Source organism: Marmota marmota, unplaced genomic scaffold (genome assembly GCF_001458135.2).
Source record: "Marmota marmota marmota unplaced genomic scaffold, marMar, whole genome shotgun sequence".
Taxonomy (NCBI): Eukaryota; Metazoa; Chordata; class Mammalia; order Rodentia; family Sciuridae; genus Marmota; species Marmota marmota.
This window is the reverse complement of record NW_026000079.1, coordinates 68728-96388: the sequence shown is the minus strand read 5'-3', so window position 1 is coordinate 96388 and position 27661 is coordinate 68728. Positions and strand designations below refer to the sequence as shown.

At 39.2% G+C, this 27661-nt stretch overlaps 1 protein-coding gene and 1 pseudogene across 1 annotated transcript; both read left to right on the top strand.

Annotated features, from left to right (window-relative positions):
• Positions 1–9355, top strand: part of LOC107156573 — a 29989-nt pseudogene extending 20634 nt beyond the window's left edge.
• Positions 9356–12399: 3044 nt separating this feature from the next.
• On the top strand, positions 12400–14995 carry LOC107156572 (T-cell surface glycoprotein CD1a-like). Its single transcript, XM_048814936.1, has 5 exons — positions 12400–12409; positions 12918–13454; positions 13604–13885; positions 14223–14313; positions 14489–14995. Exons 1-5 carry the CDS (start codon positions 12400–12402, stop codon positions 14529–14531), a joined length of 963 nt encoding a protein of 320 aa, XP_048670893.1. The 3' UTR covers positions 14532–14995.
• The last annotated feature ends 12666 nt before the right edge of the window (positions 14996–27661 follow it).

Here is a 27661-nt window from a genome sequence, read left to right as displayed (position 1 = left end):
TTTTTTAAAAAACCCTCCTACTAAAGAAGTATCCTGGCTCAGAAAGCTAAGTGAATTTATCAAACCTTTAAAGGAGAAAAGAAAATACAATTTTACACAAAATTTTTGAAAAAAAAAACACAGAGATTGCAGCAGTCCCCAGTTTGCTTTATGAGGTCAGGATATTCCTAACACTGATACCTTAAAATGAAAGTATAACAAAAAAAATACAGACAATATTCCCCACAAAGTTAGATACAGAAATTCTTAACAACACATAATGAAACCCAGTAATGTAAAAATGATATTTTATCATTGGCATATGATGTTTATCCTAGGAAAGGAACATTGACTTAATATCTAAGAATCAAAAAGTGTAATTAATCACATTAACAGCCCTTAGGAGAAAAACCATATGTCCATCTCAACAGACACAAGTAAAAGATTTGAAACATTCAACATCTGTTTATGAGAAGAACTCTCAGTGAATTAGGAATTCAGGGAAATGTCCTCAGTTTGATAAAGGACAACAAAAAGCTACACCTAATCTGATATGAATGTTGACATTTTATGCTTCCAAGATTGGGAACAAAGCAAGAATATCTGTTTTTGTCATTTCTATTTAGCATTGTGCTAAATATTTTGATATTATTAAAAGTTAATAAGACAAAAGGAAGGAATTAAAACCATTAAGCCTGAGAAGAAATAAGTCTACACATATTTATCAGTGACTCAGTAGTGTATAAAACAGAGAATATTTAATTGTGTTCTGTGGCCTTTCTCAGTCTGGATTGATCACAGTTTGTAAAGTCTGTTGGAGAACCAAATTAGCAAAATCATAATCCAATTCAGGACAAAGGGCAATTAGAGAGTATCTGATCAGAAGTGCAACAAGGAGTTAAACAAACCATTTTTGCTTCATCAAAAATTTTAAATAAATAGCAATACCAGAAAATCCCAACACAGAATACACTTTATGATAGATATAATGACATGTAGGAACAGTTGAATCTACTAAAATTACATTTCATAGAAATAAAGGCTACAAAAGAAAACATACAAAACCTTTATTCAATATTTGATGCATCAGTCTTTTTACTATGTAATTTTTACAAAAATAATTTATATAAAATATTAAATTATTTTATGTAAAATATTTTATGACAATAAATATACTTTTAATAAGGAATACATAAAATTTGAAAAGATGGCAGTTATTTTTAATCATGGTTTTAAAATAATGGAATTAGCTTGCTTATTGAAATTAGTTTGGTATATTTTGTCAGGAATACTTTAGTCTGGAGATTTAAGAACACAGTGATCTCCAGAAGACTGGAGAAATTAAGCTTGTTTAGATTACAAATGCAGTTTGCAAATCTTATATAAGGCTGACCATAACCGTAGAACAAAATATGTGGGAAGTAGCCCGGAGGCAGATAAAATCCTCCATTTATAGCACTGTCTCACCTTCAAAGCTCCCCACACCAATATAATTTATTTAAAAGTACCAAATTGAGTTTCCCTGTTCATCTTAGAGTAGTGGCTTAAGAAAATGGTCCTAACAGACAAACAGCTGTCACTGCAGGTGAGCATTCTACAGCAGGCACCAGAATTTCAATTTGGAACAGAGGGAGACAGCAAGTTTTCTATTTAAACACTTACTGACACTTGTGGATGTTTATATTTCACCACTAGGTGGCGCAGAGAGCTAAACAGTTCAACTAAGGCAGTGGAATGTTTTGAGGCTTAGGGAAAAAAATGATTGATTTTCTTATCTTTTGTTTTTAATTTTAATTTTTGTATGTATTACACACACACACACACACACACACACACACACACACACACACATATATATATATATATATATAACTTGTCAATATAACATGATAGTAGCAGATGCCTCTGTACCATCCCTACTGAAGCAATTGAGATAGAAGCTAACTTGCCCTGCACTGTATATCCTCTGCGCCTTTGCCCCAGGATTTTTTCTTGCAATGTGACTGGGACACCTGAGAGAAGCCACATAGCATTTGTGAATGCTCAAAACTGCAAGTGTCAGGGAGGTAATACCTCACAGGGCAATCCTTGACTATTAATGGATGAGAGGTTATGAATATGTGCTCTCTCAACTCTCAGGGAGGTAATTCAGGGTCGCAATCAGTATGCAGGATGAGGAGCTCCCAGGTAGGTCAGACCCTAGTTTTTCATAACTGTGACAAGGCTGATAACTTCACTGTTGTGGCTTTACATCCTTTCCTGTTGTACCTTTCTTAGTGTCCCACTCCTGGGACCTAGCGTCATGTCCCCAAATAAAGTTCTGTCTTTAAAGCTCCCAATATCAATATAGATTACTGTGATTTTCTCTTGTTTTTTGCTTTAGGATCTACATTGTGGAAGAAAACTAAGCATGATCCACTACTATTTTCAAAAGAAATTTTTTAAAATTTTGTTTTAATTAGTTATGCATGACAGTAAAGTGCAGTTTGCTATATCATATATAATGGAGCATAATTCCTCCTTCTTCTGATTGTACATGATGTAGAATCACACAGGTGGTGTAGTTATATATAGGGTAAGCTATAGGGTAATAATGTCTGATTCGTTCTACTGTTCTTCCTTCCTCCTGCCCACTCCCCATCCTTCACTCTCCTCTACCCAATCCAAGGAAACTCTATTCTTCCCTAGCTCCCCCTTCCATTGAATTAGCAACTGCATATCAGAAAAAACATTCAGCTTTTGTTTTTTGAGGGGATTGGCTTATTTTGCTTAGCATGATATTCTCAAGCTCTGTCCAAATGCCATTATTTTATTCTTCTTCAAGGCTGAGTAATATTATATTATATATATATATATATATATATATTACATTTTAAAAATTCATTTATCTATTGAAGGACACCTAGGTTGGTTACATAGTTTAGCTATTGTGAATTGAGCTGCTATAAATATTGTTGTGGCTGCATCATTGTAATATGCTGATTTGCTGATTTTAAATCCTTTGGGTATAAACCGAGGAGTAGGATAGCTGGGTCATATGGTGGTTCCATTCCAAGTTTTCTGAGGAATCTCCATACTGCTTTCCATAGTGGTTGCACCAAATTGCAGTCCCACCAGCAAAGTATGAGTGTACTTTTCCCTCACATCCTCACCAACACTTATTGTTTTTTGTATTCTTGATAACTGCTGATCTAACTGGAGTGAGATGAAATCTTAAGAGTAGTTTTGATTTGCATTTCTCTAATTGCTAGAGATATTGAACATTTTTTCATGTATTTTTTGATTGATTGCATTTCTTCTTCTTGGAATGCTCTGTTCACTTCATTAGCCCATTTTTGATTAATTTTTATGGTTTTATTTTTTTTTTGAGTTCTTTATATATCTTGGAGATTAATGCTCTATCTGAGGTGTAAGTGGTAAAGATTTTCTCCCATTCTGTAGGCGCTTTCTTCATATTACTGTTTGCTTCCTTTGTTGAGAAGCTTTTTAGGTCAAATCTGTCCCATTTATTGATTCTTGATTTTACTTCTTGTGCCACAGGAATTTTGTTAAGGAAGTGAGATCCTAAGACTGACATGCCTATAATATTGAGTGTTTTGTTTTTTGATTTTTATTAGAACCCTGTGTGGCTTTGCTTGTGACGTCATTGAAAAATTCTTTTAGAGGCTAAAGGTGTAGAATACAAAGGAATATTCCTGGCATTCATGTTTTTTTTTATTATTTGGAAAACAGTATCTTGAATACCATGCATGAAACAATTCCAGGCACAAAAAAATACACAAAAAACAAGTTTAATCAAGTGCCAGTCATTTTCTAGAGTACATTTGGAGGCAAGCAAAACCTTCTCAGCAATATCACTATATATACAGAAGCTTGGACAAGTGCACATGAATTGCTAAGGAGTCTCTGCATGTCATTTTAAAGACCAGGAATATGAAGGAAAGCATGACCAGGAGAGACCTATCTGAGAAAAGAACAGAAAATAGGTTTCCAGAAAATGGAGCACAAGACAGACCCAAATTAAAACTGTTCTTTCTTTTTATTTTTTTCCAGTGGTGGGGGTGATGCTATTTTTAAATTATTTTATTGTGAAATGTCAAAATAGATAAGGCTTAGCTCAAATATATAAAACTAAAAGAAAAATTATACATTCAACTGTAATACAGCAAAGGATATTGGTTCCTTGGAATCCAGTCAAGAAATAGAACATTGCAGTATTGTGGTTTGGTGTGGTTTGTTCCCCAGAGGTTCATGTTCTGGAATCTTGGTTCCCAATGTAAAGGTATCGAGAGGTAGCAGATCTTTAAGGGATGAAGCATAGGGTAAGGGGATCAGGTCATGGGAGCCACACTATATTTGGATGTTGAATGTCCCCATAGGTTCATGTGTTAAATGTTTGGTTGCCAGAGTGGGGTTAATGGGAGGTGGTGTAACCTTTAGGAGACAAGTCCTTAGGTCATTGAAAGCTTAACCTTGTTGGGATTTGTAGGACCTCTGTCTCTTCCTCTATTTTGTCTATCTCCTTTTTGCTCCCTGGATTATGATACCAGCAGTTTTGCTCTGTCATGTTCTCCCAATATAACGTGCAGTCTCACTGTTGTCCCAAAGTTATGGGATCACCTAATTGTGGACTGGAGCCTCTAAGACTGTGAGCCCAAAACCCCTTTTATTCTCAGAAACTTAATTATTGCAGGTATTTCACGGATGGAAACCGGCTAACACAGGACACCACCCTGGATTTCTCAGCTTTCTACTGAGGAGTTAGAGAAGTTGTTTCCTGAACTCTGAAGGTACCATAGGTGGTGGTTAGTGTATAGGTTCAAAGTCAATCCTTTCTGACTTCTTCATATATTTCTGAATTAAAAATCACTTGAGATAGTCTCATGGTTATGTGTTCTCACTGCCTTGGTCATATCTGATTATTTCAGCCCAAATTCTGGTTCCAAGACTAAGTCCATGTGAGCAGTGCTAATGAAAATAAAACATATTTAATGAAGCTCATTCTTTTCTCTGTACTTTCTTTGATGTGCTGTTTTCATGGTTGGTTAATATGTGCTTTTCTCTAGAGTTTCAGCTTTTATCTTTATATCCTTTTTAATCCTAGTGTTGAATTCAATCCTTGCTATATTGTAGACACAGATGGAATGCCTATTCCAGGAATAACAACTATATAAAAAAGTTTGTTTTACATTTGTTTTATGTTCTGAGTTTCCTGGATCTCTTGAAAATTCTCTTTGAAAATAAAAATTATTTTTCAGACTCATTAACTCTACTTTGGAGATTTTGCCTTTTACCAATACTGAGAGTCACATGTTTCATTAATTCTGGAAAATTCTCAGGCACAATTTCTTTAAGTATATCATTTTCCATTATATTTTTGTCTCCTTATAACATTCTCATAGGACTATATTGGGATTCAAACTAATGTTTGTCCCTTTTGTTTTGTTGTTGTTTAGTTGATGCTGGAATTTAATCCCAGGCCCACTCTACCACGTAGCTGCATTTTTATTTTATTTCTTTGAGACAAGGTCTCACTAAGTTGCCCAGGCTGACCTCAAAGCTGCAAACCTGCTACCTCAGTCTCCTGATTCACTGGAACAAATGGTGGGACCCGCCTCATCTAGCTATGCTTTATATCTTTCAATGCCCCCCATTTTTCCCAAAAGCTTTCATCTGTATATTGCATTAGAAGGAAGTTTTCAGACCTTCTGATTCAGAAATATTTCAAAATTATTTCTCTTTTGTTTAGTCTACTTTTTGAGTTTGTATACAATTATAGCAATAACAGTAGTTTTAAGGTTAAATTTGCTTTACAAATGTGTCTGGTATTTTTTTTTTTTTAAATCATGTCTCTTTTTTGTATGATTTATTTTTCTTTTACCGTATAATTCTAACTTTAAGCATGTAATTTCCTATGTGTGTGTTTTTTTGGGTCAACTAAATTTCCTCTGTCAACTTCCATTCATGGTGTATTATTTTAATCTCTGCCCTCTACATTTGAACTGTGGCTAATTAAGGAAGTCTTTGTGTGGGTCATTTTCACAGCTTGTTGGAGGGGGTTCTCCTAATCAATTTTGCTTTAAATTTTACCTGCTTTCATAGAGGTATTAAAAATTTACAATCAAAAATTTGCTCCCAGGATGTAGTCTTTCTATTCACACATCAGACACTAATCTCTAGGATATATAAAGAACTCAGAAAGCTAAACACCAAAAAAAAAATAATAATCCAATCAATAAATGGGCCAATGACCTGAACAGACACTTCTCAGAAGAGGATATACAATCAATCAACAAATATATGAAAAAATGTTCATCATCGCTAGCAATTAGAGAAATGCAAATCAAAGCTACTCTAAGATATCATCTCACTCTAGTCAGAATGGCAGCTATATGAAGACAAATAACAATAAGTGTTGGCGAGGATGTGGGGAAAAGGGTACACTCATACTTCGCTGCAAATTGGTGCAGCCAATATGGAAAGCAGTATGCAGATTCCTTGAAAATTTGGGAATGTAACCATCATTTGACCAAGCTACCACTCTCTTTAGTCTATACCCAAAGGATTTTAAATCAGCATATTACAGGGACACAGCCACATCAATGTTTATAGCAGCACAATTTGCAATAGCTAAACTGTGGAACCAACCTAGATGCCCTTCGTAGATGAGTGGACTAAAAATATGTGGCATATATACCCAATGGAATTTTACTCAGCAATAAAAGGGAATAAAATCATGGCATTTGCAGGTAAATGGATGGAGTTGGAGAGAATAATGCTAAGTGAAGCTAGCCAATCCCCAAGAAACAAATGCCAAATGTTTTCTCTGATGTAAGGAAGGGGGTTCATAGTTGGGTAGGGAGGGGGAGCATGGGAGGAATAGATGAACTCAAGATAAGGCTGAGGGGTGGGAGGCAAAGGGAGGGAGCAGGGGATTAGCAAGGATGGTGAAATGTGATGGACATCATTATCCAAAGTACATGTATGAAGACACGAATTGGTGTCAACATACTTTATATACAGTTAGAGATATGAAAAATTGTGCTGTATATGTATAAAAAATAAGAATTATAATGCATTTTGCTATCATTTATTCTTAAAAAAATCAATAAAAAATTGCAATAAATTTTTCTTATTATGAATTTTATTCCAGGATTATGTAAGTAGATATTTTTTAACTCTGAATTCAGAACAGTGATTTGTAATTTTCAGAATGAGGAAAACAACCAACCATCATTTAGCAAACAGATATACCAGCTTCCTTTCGTATATAATTGGGTTCGATTTTTTCCTAGCTTCTTCTGTCTCAGAATTGAAGGTATGGAAGAAGCCTGCATTACAATTCTGACCTTGTTTGCCCAGACCTAAGTCCTGAATTTCAGATCCAGGAGACCACAGCAGCCCAACCTGTAGGGAACTTGGGCGTAACAATATCTGGTGTACACTGGTGACAGATACCAGTTTTACATGTCTTTGCTTTTTTACCCCAAAGGACTTCACTTATTTTATTCTAAATGCTGCTCTGCATTTAAACTAGTTTAAAATGTAATCTCACATTTCCTGGTGTTTTCTACTGGCAGGTCTTTTTAAATCACAGAGTGAGCCATCTCGACAGAAACAACTGCATAACTTTGTGTTTTACATTAACACAGAGGATCCCAAGGGCCATGTGATAAATTATTTTACTGGGATTGTCAAGGGAGTCAAGGAGGAAGGATGGAGGTTAAACTGAATGGATAGAAGGGAGAAACAGAAGAGAGATGAGGTCCTGGGGCTGAGATAAGAGCTAAGTGAAGAATGATGGTGAAAACCTGGGGAGGGAAAGAGGAGAGAGAAGCAGAGTAGGGAAGAGAGGACACATGGGTGGGTAGACATGGGAGAGCAGCAAGTCACAAAGAACGTCACAGCCACAGGATAGCAGCTAACATTCAGTTCCTTCCTGTCATTTTACATTCAGGGACACTGAGGCCAGGCTCAGGACATTGCAATTTGGTGCAGGTGTTCTGTACGTGAAATCACGTGAGTCTCAGTCTGAAGCTCCATTTACTGCAAGAAATTTGCTATGAGAGGAAAAAACACACCGGTTATATGTAAGAAAGACAGAAAGACAAGAGAAAAACTTGAGGACTTGTGGGAGGGGAAGGAGAAGCACAGTGCTGGCAGGAAGTTAGGACAGGCAGTGGGTTTCTCAGGGAGAGAAATTGAGGTCTGTGTTGGTGAGGAGGGGAAGTCAGATGGCACCGTGAGATCCTGTGGAGGGGGGAGCTCATGTCCTGGTTCCCGGGGAAGCTGTGTGGGGAAGGAGAAGTTCAGCAGTTGTGGTGTGTGCAGGGAGCAACAGTTAGAAGTGTTAGGAAGAACACAGCATGCTGGTAGCCTAAGCAAAGATGAATCAAGAAGAAGAATCCTGAAGGAAGCTCTTGTTACAAAGAGAAGAATCCTGTGATGAACCCAGCCTAATTCCATCTTGAGTTTGGGAGCCATTTCATCACAAAGTCATGAAAAGTTAATTTGTGTTTTACTCTAAATGACTGTGATTTCTAAACTTGTTTGGAATGCCTGCCCATGCCTTGAACCCACCCATGCCTGATTTTCCCTGACCTGGTAACAACCCTCTCTGAAACCTCATAAGTTCTGATGTTTGCATTTGAATTTGCTTCCTATCTTGAAATATCATGCCATGTAGATCTTTAACCTACTATCTGCCTTTGTATTATGCTTGTCAAAATCCTGTTATCTGTAAGTTTTCAAGATACCCCCATTTCACAACTTTTTGTGCTATAAAATTGTGTTCCTAGAGAGCTGGGGTACTGGTCTGTAGCCCAGGGTTTTCGGGAAAGACAGTCCTGGCCAGCTCTGGCGTACACCAATGCAAGCTTGCTTTAATATGATTTAAAATTAGAGTCGGTGGTCTTTTCTTTGCATTGGGGTTTAACATCATGGATGCCCCTAAAATAGCAGAAACACCCTGCCTGGCTGAGTTCTATTTGGCATAGATCTTACTCATCTGGATTTTCATCATGTTTTCCTGTGACCAGGGAGCACACAACCATCAGTGATCTGTATAACCATCTCCTCTCTCAAAGATTTTTTCTTTTTCTGGTCCTGGTCACTTCCCACCTATTTTATCTCTTATTTTTTTCTCTATACTCTTGCTCTCTCTCAGCTCCCCCAGATCTCAGCCTCCCCCAGGCAGCTCCCAATGGTCTCCATCCTTTCCTCTCTCCTCCTCAGACCTTGTCTTTCCCCCTCCACAGCTGAGAGCTCACTCAGGGGTGCAGTGGACTGGGGAGCTGCAGATCCTCAGTGGGACTCTGACCCAAGCACCAGCTGCTACCTGCATCCTCACCAGGAGCCCTCTACCAGGGGAAAGTAGAGGGGAACAAATTTTGAATTCTTTTTCCACTCCCTTTATGCTTCCCTTGTTATGGTTTAGGTATGAGGTGTCCCCCAAATGCTTATGTGTGAGACAGTGCAAGAAGATTTGGAGGTGAAATGACTGGGTCTTGAGAGCCTTAACCCAATTAGTAAGAATCCTCTGATAAAGATTAACTGAGTGTAACTGTGGGTTCGTAGGTGTGGCTGGGGAGGTGGGTTCCTGGGGATGTGACTTTGGAGCATATATTTTGTCCTTGATGAGTGGAGCGCTCTCTCTCTCTCTCTCTCTCTCTCTGCTTCTTGGTGGCCATATCCAGACCTGCTTTCCTCTGCCACACTCTTCTGCCATGATGTCCTGCCTCACCTTGGGCCCTGAGGAGTGAAGTTGACCATCTATGGACTAAGAGCTTGGAAACTGTGAGACACAAAATATACTTTTCCTTCTTCAAATTTTTCTTGTCATGTCCTTTGGTCTCAGAGGCAAAACGCTCACTAAAACACCCCTCTTCCTCCTTCTCCTGCATCTGTTATATCCTTCTTTTCTCTTATCAGCTCACAACTTTTTGGTCCCAGAACCTCATTCCTTATTTAGTTAATTTTCTTTGCTCTCTTTCCTGTCCAACTGTAACTATCTTCTCCTTGATTTTGCCATCCCACACTCAAGAGCAGCAGTCATATATTTTGTGGGATCCAGGGAAAAATGAAAATGTAGAACCTTCTCTTAGTCATTCAGGTTAATATCACAGAATGCCATAGAATGGGTGGATTATAACCAATAAAAATTATTTTTCACATTTCTGGAGTCTGAAAAGTCCAAGGTCAAGATAGATGTAGTTTGTATTGAGACCTGCATTTTGGTTCATCAAAGATACCTTCAAAATATTTTCACATCATGGAAGGTTTATTTGGTCTCTCTGAGGTCCCCTTTATAAGGCACAAGTCTCATTTCTGAGATGGAGACAGCATGACCTAATCACCTCCCTAAGGCCCCACCTCCTAATACCATCACATGGGTGGTTAGGACTCCAGGATGTGAATTTGGGGAAGACATAAAGATTCAGAACATAGGAGGTGTGTGCTCAAAAGGGAGGGGAGGGAGTGCTTTTAAAGGTACTAAAATTCAAAACTTCTTATTTCAAGGAAAGGTTATGTCTCTGTGTTTTTATTTGATTTGCTAATGTTATGTTCCTTGGGCACAGGGATACTTACGGGATGATTGCAGGAGCACTTAGACACCTGGGCTCTTCAGTTCATGACTTCAAGCAAGCTTCCCTGCCTGGTTCCTGCTACCCCAGCTGCTCAAATGATCCTTACCCTGGCTGAACTGAAGTGGGAATTTGAACTCACCCTCCCCACACTTGGCACAGGAATGAGCACTGAGAAATTGCAACAAAATTATATGGAGATGCATTTGGTACTTGGAATAAGTGTGGACAAGTTACAAAATGACTTGGTGCAGACTTTAGATGGTATCACTGCCCCTGTGTTCTGCCCACACACTGTTGGGTGCATGTGCCATTCTCCCTTTGTGTCTGCAAGTCATGGGGCAGTGACCGAGGCTGATGGCAGATGGGGCCTTCAGAGAGACATGGTCAGTGCAGTGGTGGCAGGATGGAGGTGGATAGGAAGAGTGTAGAGTTACCAGGGCCCCAGACAGTGAGGAGCAGGTGGAAGTATGCTGCACCTGTGGTGAGGTTGTGGGAGGGAGAACCCTACAGAAGCTGGGGAGGCTCTGTGAGCTCCCATAGAAGTTTCACTGAACTTTGCTTATGAAACACAAAGTCAAAAAATTACTATAAAATTCAAGGTGGTGATCATGGAGCAGTAAGTGTATTATTGGACTGGTTGCATGCCTCCCAGAGTACACCCTGGATACAGGATCCACAGATTAATTATTTGATACTTGGTGTAGAGGACAATCCAAAGTGTTTCTGAAGAAGTAAATAAGTAACCAGTGATGTCAGCGACATGAAGATGGTGGCATGGGGGATGGGGTAGGGAAGAGGACACATGGGGGAAGAATTCAAAATTATTCAAATAACTCAAAATGCTTACAATCATGGGATCAATACCCAACACTGAAAGAAGAGTTCCTAGGGGTATGGTGACTTTCAGTGCCACATAAAACATGTTGCATAGCAGTTGAAATAGGGGAAGATGACCAGGATGGAAATATGAGACAGTGAGAGAAGTTGGAAGACTGGGCAGAGACTCAGAAGAGCAGGGGAAATGGGAAACTGAGTAGGTGGTCAGGGTTTGGGGTGGAAGCAGATTTTCCGGCAGGAGAGGTCTGTCTGTTGGTTGAATACGGAAGTCAGAAGAGAGGTCTGTGGGGTAGGTTTAGAACAGAAGTCCAAGGACAACTTTTCTTAAGAGAAAGAGGTAGCATCTGCAAGTGCCATGATGTCTCTGCTACTCCCCTTGTTAGCTGCTCTCTTCCCAGTAGGTGACAGTGAATATGGTAAGAATTGTGGCAAGAGACCTGTTAGGGGCAAGTGTGTGTGTGTGTGTGTGTGTGTGTGTGTGTGTGTGTGTTGATGGTAGTTTCCCCTGCACATACCTGGAGAGAATGAGTGCCAAGCTGGCCCCATTCTGTGTGTCCTTACTCAAGCCCTCTGTGCTCTCATGGAGGTTGGTGGTAAAGCATGGGACCCTGGGGGCCAGCAGATGTCAGCTAAGGTAATGGTGGCTCTTCACATTTCCAGATTCTGAGTCTTCCCACTCTGGCAACTTTCTTTTCCTAGTCTCTCCCTCCCAATGTCACATTTCCCCACATTCTATCTATTCTTCATCACAGGGTTTGAGGAGCCTGTCTCCTACCATCTCCTCCAGACGTCATCCTTTCACAACCATTCCTGGGTACATCTGAGCTCAGGCTGGTTGGGGGAGCTGCAGATTCACAGATGGAACAGCAGCTCTGATGCCATCATTTACCTGTATCCCTGGTCCAGGGGCAACTTCAGTAACAGGGAGTTGGTGGATCTGGAAAGGTTTCTCCGGGTAAACTCCATTGGAATTCAGGAATTTTACACTGATTACTTCATGTCTGAAGGTGAGTTTAGTTCCATTGCTGGGGAGAAGAGAGGTAAGAGGGGGGGGTGTCTCGGTGACCTTTTTGATCTGTGGTGCTGGAGATTGACCCCAGCCTTGTGCATGTGAGGCAAGCTCTCTATAAACTGAGCTGTATCCTCAGCCCTCAGTGAACTTCTTATTCCTGTAGTAAACAGCCTACGCTGTTCCGAATCTTACTCCACACTCTTCAGCATAAAACTGCAACCACACCCTGGGAAAGTGCTATACACCAGAACCCAATTCTTCAAAAACTTCAGTTTTTGCCACTTATGAACTGCTCTCTCATTGCCTGCAGGGCTGTGCGTTACTATCTCCCCTCAGAGGCATCCCGTGGCCACTCTTTTCCCCAGAAATCAGCCAGGTGCCTTTAGCATCCTCACTCTTTGGTTGACTCCTTAAAGTGTGACTTTCTCTCCCATTTCATTCTTCAGTCATCCCCATCTAAACTGCTATGGTTACCATGGATACGTTCACCCTGGTTAGTTAAGGTCTCAGCTCTCTCACATTAAGTCCTTCACCCCCCACCATCACTATCACCTTTGAACAGTCCCCTCCCTTCCTCATATTATCATCTCTTCCTCCACCTCCAGCTCCTACCAGTTCTCCTTTCTGTGAACCTCAGACCAAACCACATTGTGGTCCATCCCCTAAACTCCCCAAACTCCCTTCTGCTTTTATAGTCTTTTGCTTTCATCTCATTCCATTTTCTCCCTTTTCTCCTCTAATTCATGACTCTTCTTCCCCAGATCCCTTTGATCTACAGATTGCAACAGGCTGTGAACTGCACTCTGGGAAGGGCTTCCTAGGCTTGAAGCATGTAGCTATCCAAGGATATGAGTTCATGAGCTTCCAGAATAAAACATGGTCACCATCTCCAGAGGGTGGAAGAAAGGCCCAGAAAGTCTGCAAACTGCTCAGTCAGAACCAAGACTACACACAGAGGTTACAGAGGCTCCTCAGTGACACCTGCCCACGTTTCACCTTGGGTCTTCTAGATGCAGGGAAGGCTCATCTCCAGCGACAAGGTCAGTCTTGTAGCCCATCTCAAAGAATTTTTCTACTTTAAAGTCAAATTCAGGATAAAAAGAGGATATCAAGTGACATTTCCAGAAGGGGGAAAGATATATCCATGTAGTTAGAGTCTGTGTCTGGATGTGTTTTCTGTCCTTTGCAGTGAAGCCTGAGGCCTGGCTGTCAAGTGGCCCCAGTCCTGGGCCTGGCCGTCTGCTGCTGGTGTGCCACGTGTCTGGCTTCTACCCAAAGCCCATGTGGGTGATGTGGATGCGAGGTGAGGAGGAGCAGCAAGGCACTCAGAGAGGTGACATCCTGCCCAATGCTGATGGGACGTGGTATCTCAGAGCAATCCTGGATGTGGCAGCTGGGGAGGCGGCTGGCCTGGCCTGCAGGGTGAAGCACAGCAGCCTAGGAGGGCAGGACCTCGTCCTCCACTGGGGTGGTAAGAGTGGGACCCAGGCTGGAGATGGAGGGAGGCAGTCTGCTACAGCAGAGCTTGAGGGCCAGCAAAAATTTGGGAGATTAGGGATTTTAGACTCAAAAGAAGACAAATATTTTAATCCAAGGAATGGAAGAATTAAACATGAGGGATCTGCAGATGCAGAAATATGTAGGATAGAAGAAGGATTCCCCTCTGAAAAGGGATAAGAATAAAATAGGAGGAATGATTGGTGCAGTAGAAACTCAAGGAAAATAGTTAATACAGCAAACAGGGAGTGTGTGGAGTAAAACGGGGAATGGATTGGAAACAACGTCCTGGTGTCCACTTGAATCTGCAGCACCTCCTAGTGCCCTGGGCTGGATCCTCTTGGCTGTGATAGTGGCCCTGGCTCTTCTGACAGGTCTTGGATTTTGGTTTAGGAAACGCTGGTGAGTTCTTTGTATCATCTGTCCTGTTTGTCCCTCCTCCACAATGCTCTTCCCTTCTGTTTTGACTTTTTCCTCACTTTCCTTCTCCTCTCAGCCCCATTCCCATTTTCTGCTCAGTTCTCACCTCCACCTTATGAAGGTCTGTTATTTCTCTGTTCTCATTTGGTTCACTTAGGACACACCGTGAAGCTCCCTGCAGTGCTGTCCCTTTGAAGTGAGGACCCAGCTACCCAGGTGCCCAGTCTACACCTGAACACCACAGGGTGATGACATCACCTCAACTGTCCTTGTGAAGCCTCTATAATTTATCTGGTTTATGATCAGTTACCAATATGGGCTCAGTGGAATCTTGCAGGATGTGTGTTCTGACCTGGGCTGAGACTTCACCTGTGAATGGAATAGGAACCTAGCAACCTCTGCTGGGTTAGATATAGTGGATCATCAGAAGAATTCCAGGTGTCACATCCTCCAGGGGTCCTTCCTAGATCCACAGTGGGGAGCCATCTCCCCTCCATCTGTGTGTCCCCACCTGTCAACTGTACCCCTCATTGTCTACTTCTGTGGCGGTTGTGTAGCTTTGTTTCTTTCTTTCAGTTTTTAGAACATAGAGAGCAAAGCACGTGCTTTTGAAGTATCTGTATCCCTGGTGAAGTGTCTGGAATAAAAACCTGTGTTGAATTTATGTAAGGTTTGCAGTTTTTTTTCTTTTTAAATTCTCTGCCTTTGTGCCACCTGAGTTGTAGTTGAGACATTTCATGCTGGGTAGAATTTCCCCAAGTCATTTTTCAGCATTGAGAAACAAATCTAGGGATGAAATCATACAGACCAAAAGTTAGAGGTAAAGAACTCACAGAAGAGTCCTGCTCCACTGTAACCAAAGCCTACATGACCCTGAATTTCTCAGTCCTATTGGTCAGTATGCTTCCTTGAGTTTTTTGAGGTCATCAAGTTGGGTGTCCTCTTGTTGGAGACTGAAATCATCCTGCTAGATGCATACAGACGTCAGGGGACTCAGATGATCTCTACTTTTGGTCGCAACATCCTTTTATTTCCTTCTTCCTCCCACTTTCTTCCTGAAGTTGGCTATTCCTTAAAACATACCTCTTTTATTTTTTTAAAATATAAGTCCCTAACTTTTTCAACTTTTATACTACTTTGGTTTTAACTCTGGCATGTGCATTGGTCCCTCTCTGGGACATTTCATGAATTTTTGTCAAACCACTGACCAGGAACACACGTGGTGGTTATGCTCCTGAGGAAGTGAGTGATTTTGAAGTTTCCTTATTCTTTTCTTCAGTTATATTAAGGCACGATATATTCTGTCAGTGTTTTGAGGGATGAAAAGAAAATTTTGCACAAGATTAAAAATTTACAAAATAAACAAAGTATGTAAATAACCCATTCCCAGATGAAAACCCCTAAAGATGAACATATATTAATGATACTCAAATGCACTAGTAATTAGAGAAGTGAAAATTAAAAGAAAGTGTTATTTTACATTACCAAATGCGAAAATCAGAAATCCAGAGAAACCCAGTGTATGCAGGAATGAGCAATAGTTGGACTCCTCCTGCATTGATGTGGTGAAGTGATAGGTAGAGCTTGTGGCAGTGTCTTATCTAAGTACGTACATGTTGTGCTTGAAATCCCACTTCTGAACATAATGTCTCCACAGTTCCACGAGGGAATATGCAATGATGTTTTTCACAACAATTTAATGCTAAAAAGGTGTTAGAAGCATACCTGATATGTTTACCCTGTGGTAAACATGTTACCACTTTAGTGAAATGTGGCAGATGCACACTATGGGGTCCTTTGTTGAGGCCAGACATGGGCTAGACGTAGAGTGGTGTGGGAAGGTCTTTAAGAGCACGCTAAATGAAATGCATTATGCACGAAGCATCGTTTTCTCCTTTTTTGTTACAATTCAAGTTTAACACAAAAGCAACACATTTTAGAAGACCATAGATAGAGAAGGATGATAGATTAATATATTAAAATGTTGGGGAAAGGAAAAAAATTGGGATAAAAAAATTAAATGGTTTGAATAGTTAAATAGAAGAAGCACAACTGGGAGGAGGAATAGGAAAAGGAAAGAGTGGAATGAACCTGATATAATTTTCCTGTGTGTGTGTGTGTGTGTGTGTATAGTTGCTGGGATGCAACTATCTGGTTTTCTGGCAAACTTAAGGGTAGATAGACCTTAAGTCATATATATACATATATATATATATATGTCACAGTGACTCTCAGCATCATGTACATCCAAAAGAAAGGGATCTGAAATAAAAGAAGGTATATTCTATGCTTATATAATTATATCAAAATAGATTTTACCGTCATGTGTAACTAAAAAGAACCAGTAAAATGTGAAAAGAGCATTAGAGTGAATTATACTCATGAGGAAAATAATTAATACAGGAAAATTAGTAACCCAACAATCAGTAGTTAAGATTCCAAAGACAGAACAGAATGCACAAAAATGTTGTAAAATTATTATGCGCTGTAGGAAAGAGACTGAACTGTACTAACAGATTGTGCCAAGGATACTTCTCAGGGAAAAATAATAAATGTATAAAGTCATATAAAGTACTTAGATTTCTAAGTACAGAATAAAGTACCTGCAACATCAAAGCTCTCTGGTTGGTAATGTGAGGGTTTTTACAAACATTATGAAAGACCATAAAGTAGATTAATTTTTTATAATTTCTCAATGGTGGCACTAGTGATTAAAACAAAGTTTTAGCATCCTTATAACTTAAAAATGTGAAGGCTTAAGCCCTTGAATAGCTTACAATTATCAATCAGCTTACAAATCCATTATTTAATTTATAATAATTTAGAGTTCCAAAAATTATTAAAAATTACTTACAAAAATATGCACATAATATTAAAATGTATCAGTAATAATATCAGAATAGATTCCAGGGGAATATACTGCCAATAAAATACAGAGAAAACTTAAAAAATGAGGCCTATGATACCTTATTCACTGGTTGTATGTGGGTCACAATTATTAGAGGACCATAAGATGATTAAGACAGGCTCATTTACATATTTGCAGAGTCTAGAAGAAACAACAATGAGTTGCTCAGGAGAAATTTCCAGGTCCTGAGGCCGCATGGAGATTTTCCCCATCAGCTCTTGTACTGGAGAAACTATTTGATACCATGGACAACATTCTCAGGAGAGTCGTTTTAGTAAATTTTATGAGATTCATAGTACTGTGTGATACTGTCCCTTAAGGAACATGATTATATTAGTCTGAAGTAAGAATTAGGAAAAGTAATTTTATACAACACAACTTGACCTGGAGCTGGGATGCAACTATCTGGTTTTCTGGCAAACTTAAGGGTAGATAGACCTTAAGTCATCTAATTGAACATATAAACTCCAAATATCCCGCATAACTAATTTAAATTATTTTCGGTGTAAGAGCAAATTTATTTTATGTGTTTAAACTTATTCATCTTGATGTACGTGTGTATTTAATATGTACATATTTTAGACAAAAAATATTTAAAACGGATGTGAACTCCAATATGGGCATAATATGTCCTAAAAAACAAACATAAAAATCAACAAAAACCATGCACAGGTCTTATTTTTTTCCCCAAAGGGCTTGAATATTTTAATAGGCTTGATCCATATTAACAGATTATTTTCTACAACCTTGTGCCAATATAGACTCCATCCAAGTATATCATCAAGAAGTATGAGCTCTGTGGCAAATTATGTTACCTCTCTGAGCCTCAAATTCCTAACCTGTCATATAAGAATTTTAGTATCTACTTTATTGGCCAGGGTTGTTGGTTATGAATAATGGGAATTTATTCTTACTCATTTAGGTTTGGAATAAATTTTATGATAGGATTTGAGGAGATTAAAGAATTGCTGAGAAGATCCTTGGACTCCAAAAATGTGCTAGAAACAGAGCAGGAGCTACTGGCCCTATGCACGGTCTTTGAGCTATTATTTTCAGATTCTCATTCAGACAAAATGGGTTACCAACTCTATACTATATACCTAAATGGATACTAGTCTTGGGAAAAATGGGGTTATGTGCCAGAGACCACTGGTTGTCTCCTAGAATCTGTTTTATACTTCCTCTAGAATGAATCCCCCACTCCTTTCTGAATTATTATCTGGGATGAAAAAAAGCTACTTTATGATTGCTATATGTATATAGGTGACTCTATGACCAGTGTGATTCTGCAATCTGTACAATTAGGAAAAATGAGAAATTATACCCCAATGACTTAAATGTATGAATTGCCAAGATCATTGTAATGTCATGTGTAGCTAATAAAATAAAACTAAAAAAGCTACTTTTCTTTGTTCAATCAAATAGAAGAAATCTTTCAACTTGTTATGGTCACACGGCTTCAGTCTGATCTGTGGATTTTTTAACTCCTGCAAAGTGTATATGAAGACAGGAAGTGGTAGGTCCAGCACTTCTATTTCTCCTCATTGCAGACCCACACTCTGGAAATGTTCTCAGGGATGAAATGACTTTAGGAATGGGGACAAAGGATGGTAAAGACCAAAACAAAATGAAACAAAATTGAAAAATAAAAAATTCCCCCAAACAAAAGAGGAAGCTGGGAAACCAACCCCTGACATCATGGAATGCCCAAACCACTTTTTATTTTATTTCATTTTTTCTTTAATTTTTATTGTTGGTTGTTCAAAACATTACATAGTTCTTGACAAATCATATTTCACACTTTGATTCAAGTGGGTTATGAACTCCCATTTTTACCCCGTATACAGATTGCAGCATCACATCGGTTACACATCCACTGTTTTACATATTGCTATACTAGTGTCTGTTGTATTCTGCTGCCTTTCCTATCCTCTACTATCCCCCATCCCCTCCCCTCCCATCTTCTCTTTCTACCCCATCTACTGTAATTCATTTCTCCCCCTTGTTTTTTTCCCCTTTCCCCTCACTTCCTCTTGTATGTAATTTTGTATAACCATGAGGGTCTCCTTCCATTTCCATGCAATTTCCCTTCTCTTTCCTTTTCCCTCCCACCTCTCACCCCTGTTTAATGTTAATCTTCTTCTCATGCTCTTCCTCCCAACTCTGTTCTTAGTTACTCTCCCTATATCAAAGAAAACATTTGGCATTTGTTTTTTAGGGATTGGCTAGCTTCACTTAGCATAATCTGTTCTAATGCCATCCATTTCTCTGCAAATTCTATGATTTTGTCATTTTTTAATGCAGAGTAATACTCCATTGTGTATAAATGCCACATTTTTTTTATCCATTCGTCTATTGAAGGGCATCTAGGTTGGTTCCACAGTCTTGCTATTGTGAATTGTGCTGCTATGAACATCGATGTAGCAGTGTCCCTGTAGCATGCTCTTTTTAGGTCTTTAGGGAATAGACCAAGAAGGGGAATAGCTGGGTCAAATGGTGGCTCCATTCCCAGCTTTCCAAGAAATCTCCATACTGCTTTCCAAATTGGCTGCACCAATTTGCAGTCCCACCAGCAATGTACAAGTGTACCCTTTTCCCCACATCCTCGCCAGCACTTGTTGTTGTTTGACTTCATAATGGCTGCCAATCTTACTGGAGTGAGATGGTATCTTAGGGTGGTTTTGATTTGCATTTCTCTGACAGCTAGAGATGGTGAGCATTTTTTCATGTACTTGTTGATTGACTGTATGTCCTCCTCTGAGAAGTGTCTGTTCAGGTCCTTGGCCCATTTGTTGATTGGGTTGTTTGTTCTCTTATTGTCTAATTTTTTGAGTTCTTTGTATACTCTGGATATTAGGGCTCTATCTGAAGTGTGAGGAGTAAAGATTTGTTCCCAGGATGTAGGCTCCCTATTTACCTCTCTTATTGTTTCTTTTGCTGAGAAAAAACTTTTTAGTTTGAGTAAGTCCCATTTGTTGATTCTAGTTATTAACTTTTGTGCTATGGGTGTCCTATTGAGGAATTTGGAGCCCGACCCCACAGTATGTAGATCGTAGCCAACTTTTTCTTCTATCAGACGGCGTGTCTCTGATTTGATATCAAGCTCCTTGATCCATTTTGAATTAACTTTTGTGCATGGCGAGAGAAAGGGATTCAGTTTCATTTTGTTGCATATGGATTTCCAGTTTTCCCAGCACCATTTGTTGAAGATGCTATCCTTCCTCCATTGCATGCTTTTAGCCCCTTTATCAAATATAAGATAGTTGTAGTTTTGTGGATTGGTTTCTGTGTCCTCTATTCTGTACCATTGGTCCACCCGCCTGTTTTGGTACCTGTACCATGCTGTTTTTGTTACTATTGCTCTGTAGTATAGTTTGAGGTCTGGTATCGCTATACCTCCAGATTCACACTTCCTGCTTAGAGTTGTTTTTGCTATTCTGGGTCTTTTATTTTTCCATATGAATTCCATGATTGCTTTATCTATTTCTACAAGAAATGCCGTTGGGATTTTCATTGGCATTGCATTAAACCTATAGAGAACTTTTGGTAATATCGCCATTTTGATGATGTTAGTTCTGCCTATCCATGAACAGGGTATATTTTTCCATCTTCTAAGATCTTCTTCTATTTCTCTCTTTAGGGTTCTGTAGTTTTCATTGTATAAGTCTTTCACCTCTTTTGTTAGGTTGATTCCCAAGTATTTTATTTTTTTTGAGGATATTGTGAATGGAGTGGTTGTCCTCATTTCCATTTCAGAGGATTTGTCGCTGATATACAGGAATGCCTTTGATTTATGCGTGTTGATTTTATATCCTGCCACTTTGCTGAATTCATTTATTAGCTCTAATAGTTTCTTTGTAGACCCCTTTGGGTCTGCTAGGTATAGAATCATGTCACCTGCAAATAGTGATAATTTAAGTTCTTCTTTTCCTATTTTTATGCCTTTGATTTCTTTCATCTGTCTAATTGCTCTGGCCAGTGTTTCAAGAACTATGCCTAACCACTTTTTTTAAAAAACTTATTTCTAGTCTTTTAACAAGGGAGAGAAACATAACTACATCTTTTAGAAGATACTGTTAATGTGAGTGTTCTGCCTTGTGCAGTCAAGCTGAATGCTAAAACATCCAGATTTTGATATCAATACTCCAAGATTCAATGGTCTGTTAGCAATTTATGTCCAGGAAAATTGTCTTGAGAAGTTAGTGGAGGGTGTCCATGGAACTTAGAGTTAATGTCAGTTCCTTTCCCTTTCCCCCTAGACTTCTTTTGACCTGTCTTTATTTCTCCTATCCTACCCCTACTCAGACTCAAGGAAATAAGCTTATACTTCACCTCAAAGTCTTAGAGAAGGAAGAACAAATGAATTCCAAAATCAGTAGAAAACAAGAAATAATAATGATCAGAGCTGAAATGAGTAAAATTGAGAATAAAAAAGCATAAAATACCAGATCAATGCAACGAAAATTGTATTCTTCAAAATGTTAAGTGAGATTGACAAACCTTTACTTTAACAACAGAGAGAAGGCCCAAGTAAACAAAATTGGAGATAAAACAGAAGACACCACCACAGGCACCTCTGAAATCCAGAGGATCATTGGAAACTACTCTGAAAAGTTTACTCCAATAAACTGCATAATCTAAAAGATACTGAAAAATTTTGAGACACATATGACCCCAAAAAATTGAACCAGGAAGATATAGAAAATCTAAACAGACAATATCAAGTAATAAAAATTGAAATAGCAATTAAAATCCTTCAACAAAGAAAAACCCAGGACCAGATGGTTTGTCAGCTGAGCTCTCGCACACAGTTAGACAAGAGCAAACACCAGACATTCTCAAATTATTCAATGAAATGGAGAGGGAGGGAATACTCCCCAATTCATTGTATGAAGCCAGTATAACCTGATACCAAATCCAGATAAAGACACATCAACACATCTAAGAAGGAAAACTACTGAACAGTATCCCTGAATGAACATGCATTCAGAAAATCCTTAATAAAATATTAGTAAACCTCATTCAAAAACAAATTAAGAAGGTAATACTCCAGGATTAAGTGGATGTAAGGTTGGTTCACCACACACAGCACAATACACCAATTAATACATACATAAACATACATAATACACAAATCAATAAGTGTAATTTGCCACATAAATAAGGGATAGGAATCATAGGATCATCCCAATAGGTGCAGAAAAGTTCTTTGGTAGAAATCAGAACCCATTCATGTTAAAAGTCCTGGAGAAATTAGGGATGGAAGAAACATGCCTCAACAGCATAAAGGCTACATAGGACAAAGCCAATTTTATTTAATTTAGTTCTCAGAATTCTAGCTAGATATCAGACAAGAGAAGGAAACTAAAGGGATACCAATAGAAAAAGGAACGATCTCTGTTTACTGATAAAATGATCTCATATTTAGAACACCCCCTTCCCAAGAAAAAAACCACAAGAAGACTTCTCGAACTGATAAATGAAGACTTCAGTGAGGCAGCAGAATACCATGTCAACATCCATAAATCAATAGCTTTCCTAATGTGACGCTGCTGAGAAAGAAACCAGGACACCAACAACCTCAAAAATTACAATAATACTTGGGAGTTACTGAAACAAAGGAGATGAAAGATCTGTATGACAGCAGTTATAGAGCACTGAAGAAAGTAATTGAAGGAGACTTTAGAAGCTGGAAAGACCTTCCATTTCATGGATAGGCAGAACGAATACTGTTAAAATGGCCATATTAAAAAAGCAATATACACATTAGTTGCAATTTTGATCAACATACCAATGATGTTCTTTACACAACTAGAAAAAAAATATCCTCATATTCAACTGGAAGAATAAGAGACCCAGAACAGCCAAAGCAATCCTGAGTAAGAAGAGGGATGCAGGAGGCACCACAATACCTGTTTTCAAATGATACTACAGAGCTTTAGTAATAAAAACAGCATGGTGTGGACATCACAACAGACTTAAAGACCAGTGGATAGAGTGGAAGACACAGAGACAAACCCATATCCTTGTAGACATCTGCTACATGACAAAAGTTCCAATAATATGTGTTGGAGAAAACATAGCCTTTTAACAAATGGTGTTGGGGAAACTGGTTATTCATATGTAGAAGAATGAAACTATGTCTTTCTCTCACCCTGCACAAATGTCAAATAAAAAATAAAAATGGGTCCAAGACTTGGGAATTAGAGCACAAACCTTACAATGGGTAGATGAAAACATAGGGTAAATACTCCAGGACACTGGTGCAGACACTATCTTTTCAAACAAGTCCCTGTAGCTTGAGAAATCAAGTCAAGAATGAGGAAATAGGATGGCACCAAATTAAAAAGTTTCTGCACAGGAAATGAAATGATTAAAAGCGTGAGGACAGGGCCCACAGAAAGGGAGAAAGTCTTTGCCAGCTCCTCCTTGGAAAGGTGGTTATATCCAGAATACAAGGAACACAAAAATCTTAACACCAAACATACAAAGCAAAGCAACACCAAACAAAGCCAAGCAAATAATCAATAAATGGAATAAATGCTACATAAATATTTCTAAAAAGAAAAAACAAATACATCTCCAACAGATATAATAATAAGTGTTCAACATCACTAGCAATCAGGGAAATGCAAATGAAAACTACACCAAGATTTTATTTCACTCTAATCAGAATGGCAGTTACTGACAATAAAAATAAGAATAAATGCTGATGAAACAATTAAAAAAAAAGGAATAAATGCTGATGAGAATGTTGGGGGAAAAGTACATTTACACATTGTAGGGCTCCAAATTAGAACAATCATTCTTGAAAGCAACACGGAGGTTCCTCTGTAACTGGAAATGGAGTCAGCCTATGACCCAGGTATTTCACTCTATGGTATTTACCAAGAAATCTAAAATCAGCACTCTGTAGTGACACAGAAATTCAAGTTTATTAAAAAAAAGTAAAAAGAAACAAAAATTGTCTTTAGTGATAAGGCGACTCTTCAATGCCACAAAATTTTTTTCTACAGCATATAGAATTGGTGAAGATGAACCCAATGGGAGTTCTTGCCACTGAGAGAAGTTTGAAGACTGAGGAGGGACTCAGGACCAGAGAGGAAACGGAGACTGAGTAGGAGAAGCAGGGTACTGGGAGGGAACAGACTTTTTTGTAGTAAACAGGGGAGGTGTGTCTATTGCTTGGAGAAGGAAGAGTGGTTCTGTGGGCTAGGTTTATTCTGTAGGTAGGTTTCTTTAGAACAGAAACCAAAGACCAACTTTTAAAACAGAAAAAAGGAACACCGTGTAGTGCCACGCTGTTTCTGATTCCCTTTTAAACTGCTCTCTTCCCAGGTGTTGAGAATGAAGTTGGTGAGAACTCTGGCAATTGACTAGTTGGGTTCCATTGTGTGTGTGTGTGTGTGTGTGTGTGTGTGTGTGTGTGTGTGTAGGCCAGTTTCCCCAGAGTATTCCTGGGCCTAAGAGTGCCATGCCATGCCTTGGAACCATTCTGAGTGTCCCTGACTCAAAGTCTCTGTGTTCTTCTGGAGGTTGTTGATAAATCCTGGGACCCTCTGGCTGGCTAATGTCTGCTAAGATGACTTTGGCTCTCTTTTTCCACAGATTCTCTGCCTCCCTACTCTGGTCTCCTGGTTTTCTCAATTCTCTCCTTCCCAATGTCTCCTCTCTCCCAATTCTCTCTGTTATTTGCTGCAGGGTCTGAAGAGTTTATCTCCCCCTACCATGTTCCATATTTCTTCCTTTTTACAATGATTCCCAGGTACGACATCTGTGGTCAGGCTGGTTGGGGGAGCTGCAGACTCACATCTGGACCAGCAGCTCTGGCACCATCAATTTCCTGTATCCCTGGTCCAGGGGCAACTTCAGTAATAAGGATCTGGGGGACCTGGATAGATTTTCCCAGTTACACTTTATCAGAGTTGTTTAGGAGCTTCATGCTGCGGTTTTACCATCTGAGCGTGAGTTCAGTTTCCTCACTGGGGAGTAGTAAGGGAGAGGGATGTGGGGGTGTCTCAGTATAATTTTTATTTCTCCAGGAAACAGCCTACTCTTTGTTCTGAATCATATTCTGCTCTCCTCACCATAAACCTGCAGTTCTCACACTTGAGATGTTGCTATAAACAAAACCCTGATTCTTCAAATACTTCAGTCTCCTGCTACATATGCAGCCAATGTCTCCCATGGACTGCAGGGTTGAGCTGTATTGTCTTTCCTCAGAGGTATCCTAGGGCCACCCTTTTCTCCAATCAGGTACCCTCATCTTCTTCACTTTTTGGTGGACACTTTAAAGTGGGGTCTTCTTCTCTGTCGTTCAATCTCTTTAGCCTTCCCTGTCTACACAATCATAATGACCATTATATTCCATTTGAAACCAAAACCTCAGTCCTCATGCCCAAAGCTGACATGATAATGAGTAAAATATTTGAGGAAAAGGAAAAGGAAGTGTCATTGTTTAGATTGCAAAGGAGAATACAAAGTGGATTCCAGCCCCAGAGGCTGTGTTTTTATCCAGGGAACAGTGGGCTTTTAAAGAGGTGAGGTAAAGGCTGAACTCCAGCTGAGCCCTATCACAAGTCATAATTCATTTGTAGCCCTGAGAGAGAGTCATTTCTTAGAGCCACAGGTGCCAGGCCTGAAGTATAGATTCCTTCATTTCAGTGGTCCACGAGGTGAAGAAGAGTCTTACTGTGTTGCTTAGTGACTCAATTTTGCTGAGGCTGGCTTTGAACTCATGGTCCTCTGCCTCAGCCTCCAGAGCTGCTGGGATTACAGGTGTGCTCCACCAGCCTGGCTCAATGCATGTTGTTGGAAGCCATCTGTGTGCTGTGCATGAACCAAATGGGCATGGAAGCCTTTGGATAGGAAAGTCTGGTATCAGGGAACTCCCAGCAGTACTCCTGTTGGTGACATGTGACATTCTACTTAGCTCTGCCAGGTCCCACACAGCAGCAGAGATGGGGTGACCTGCTGGAGCCACATGAACAACACAGCCTCTCAGAGATAGGTGTGGCTTGCCAAGATGCCAATCAACCTGGTGACTGCAAGACACCATAAAGCAAGACTCCTCCTGCTGAATCCTTACCCCTGTCCTTGATGAACCCTCTTAAATAAACAACTGAAGCCTTTTTCTAGTTGTCCAGCTCCAGCTCCTGTGTGGATTGGATCTATCAGGTGCTCCATATGTTTTAAAACTATTTCTCAGTTCTGACTCTTTATTTTTTGCTAACTTCTTCAAACTTTTATTTTTCTCAGGTGGTTTATCCCCTTCTGAGCAGGAAAGATTACCCTGGTGAGGTGTTGGCCTTCTCATGATAGATGTTTTAAAAATTTGTCCAGAAGAGGCTGGATCCTTATCAGGGTTTCTCTCTTAAGGAGGGTATTTTTACTTCCTGGTGCAGGTTACCTCTGAGATAACACTGATAGCCACTCTCAGGGTCCTTTTGGTCCACACAGCCTTCCTCATATTTTTAATAGACCTACAGTAGAGTGTGGTTAGTTTCTTTTTCCTTGATGTCTGGTGAGATTGGAAATGGAGTTGTTGTTGTTTTGGTAAACTTATCTGTGCATTTAATTTACATAACAAGTCTCATCCTAGGAGAAGGATAAGATAAATAATCTGGCATGTAAAAACAACAACAACAATAACAAATTTATACTTAATCTTTGGTCTCCCAGATTGCATTCAAGGGGTTGGAACCCAAGATGTTGTTGAGCCTGACTTGACACCCTTATCTTTCTCACGTTGCCATCAATAACCTCAATAAATAAATCTAACCAATGAGTTAAAAGACCTCTACAATGAAGCCTATAGAACACTGAACAGAAATTGGAGAAGACCTCCAAAGAAGAAATCGGATAATACCTTAGAAGATGGAAAGAGAGTCCATGTTCTTGGATAGGCAGAATTAATATTGCCAACCAGGGTTTTGGTTTGTTTTATTTCTCCCTTTGTATCAAATGAATCAATCAAAACTAATTTTTTTCCATCATGGATTTTGAAATTTTGTTATTACATAAATTAGAATTTTAAAGTCTTCTTTGTAAACTATTTTTATTATTATGAGAATTGCACTTATTTACAATTTGTATTCCAATTCCTTTCAGTTTTCCTTGTATATCTGAGCTTACATCTTGTGTTTTCTTCATCCTATAGGACTTTTTTCTTTGCAGTTCTTTCTTTCTTTAATTTTTTTCTTTTTCTAGCAATGGGAACTAAATCCAGGAGCACTCTATTACTAAGCTACGACCCCAGCCCTTTCAATTTATTATTGTGAGATAGGGTCTTACTTAATTTTCTAGAGGAGTCTTAAACTTTTTGTGCCTCATAAATAGCTGGAATTACAAGGATCTTTTAGCATTTTTAAAATATTCACTGACAAAACACCCCTAAGCTTTCTTTTCTCTTTTCTTTTTTTA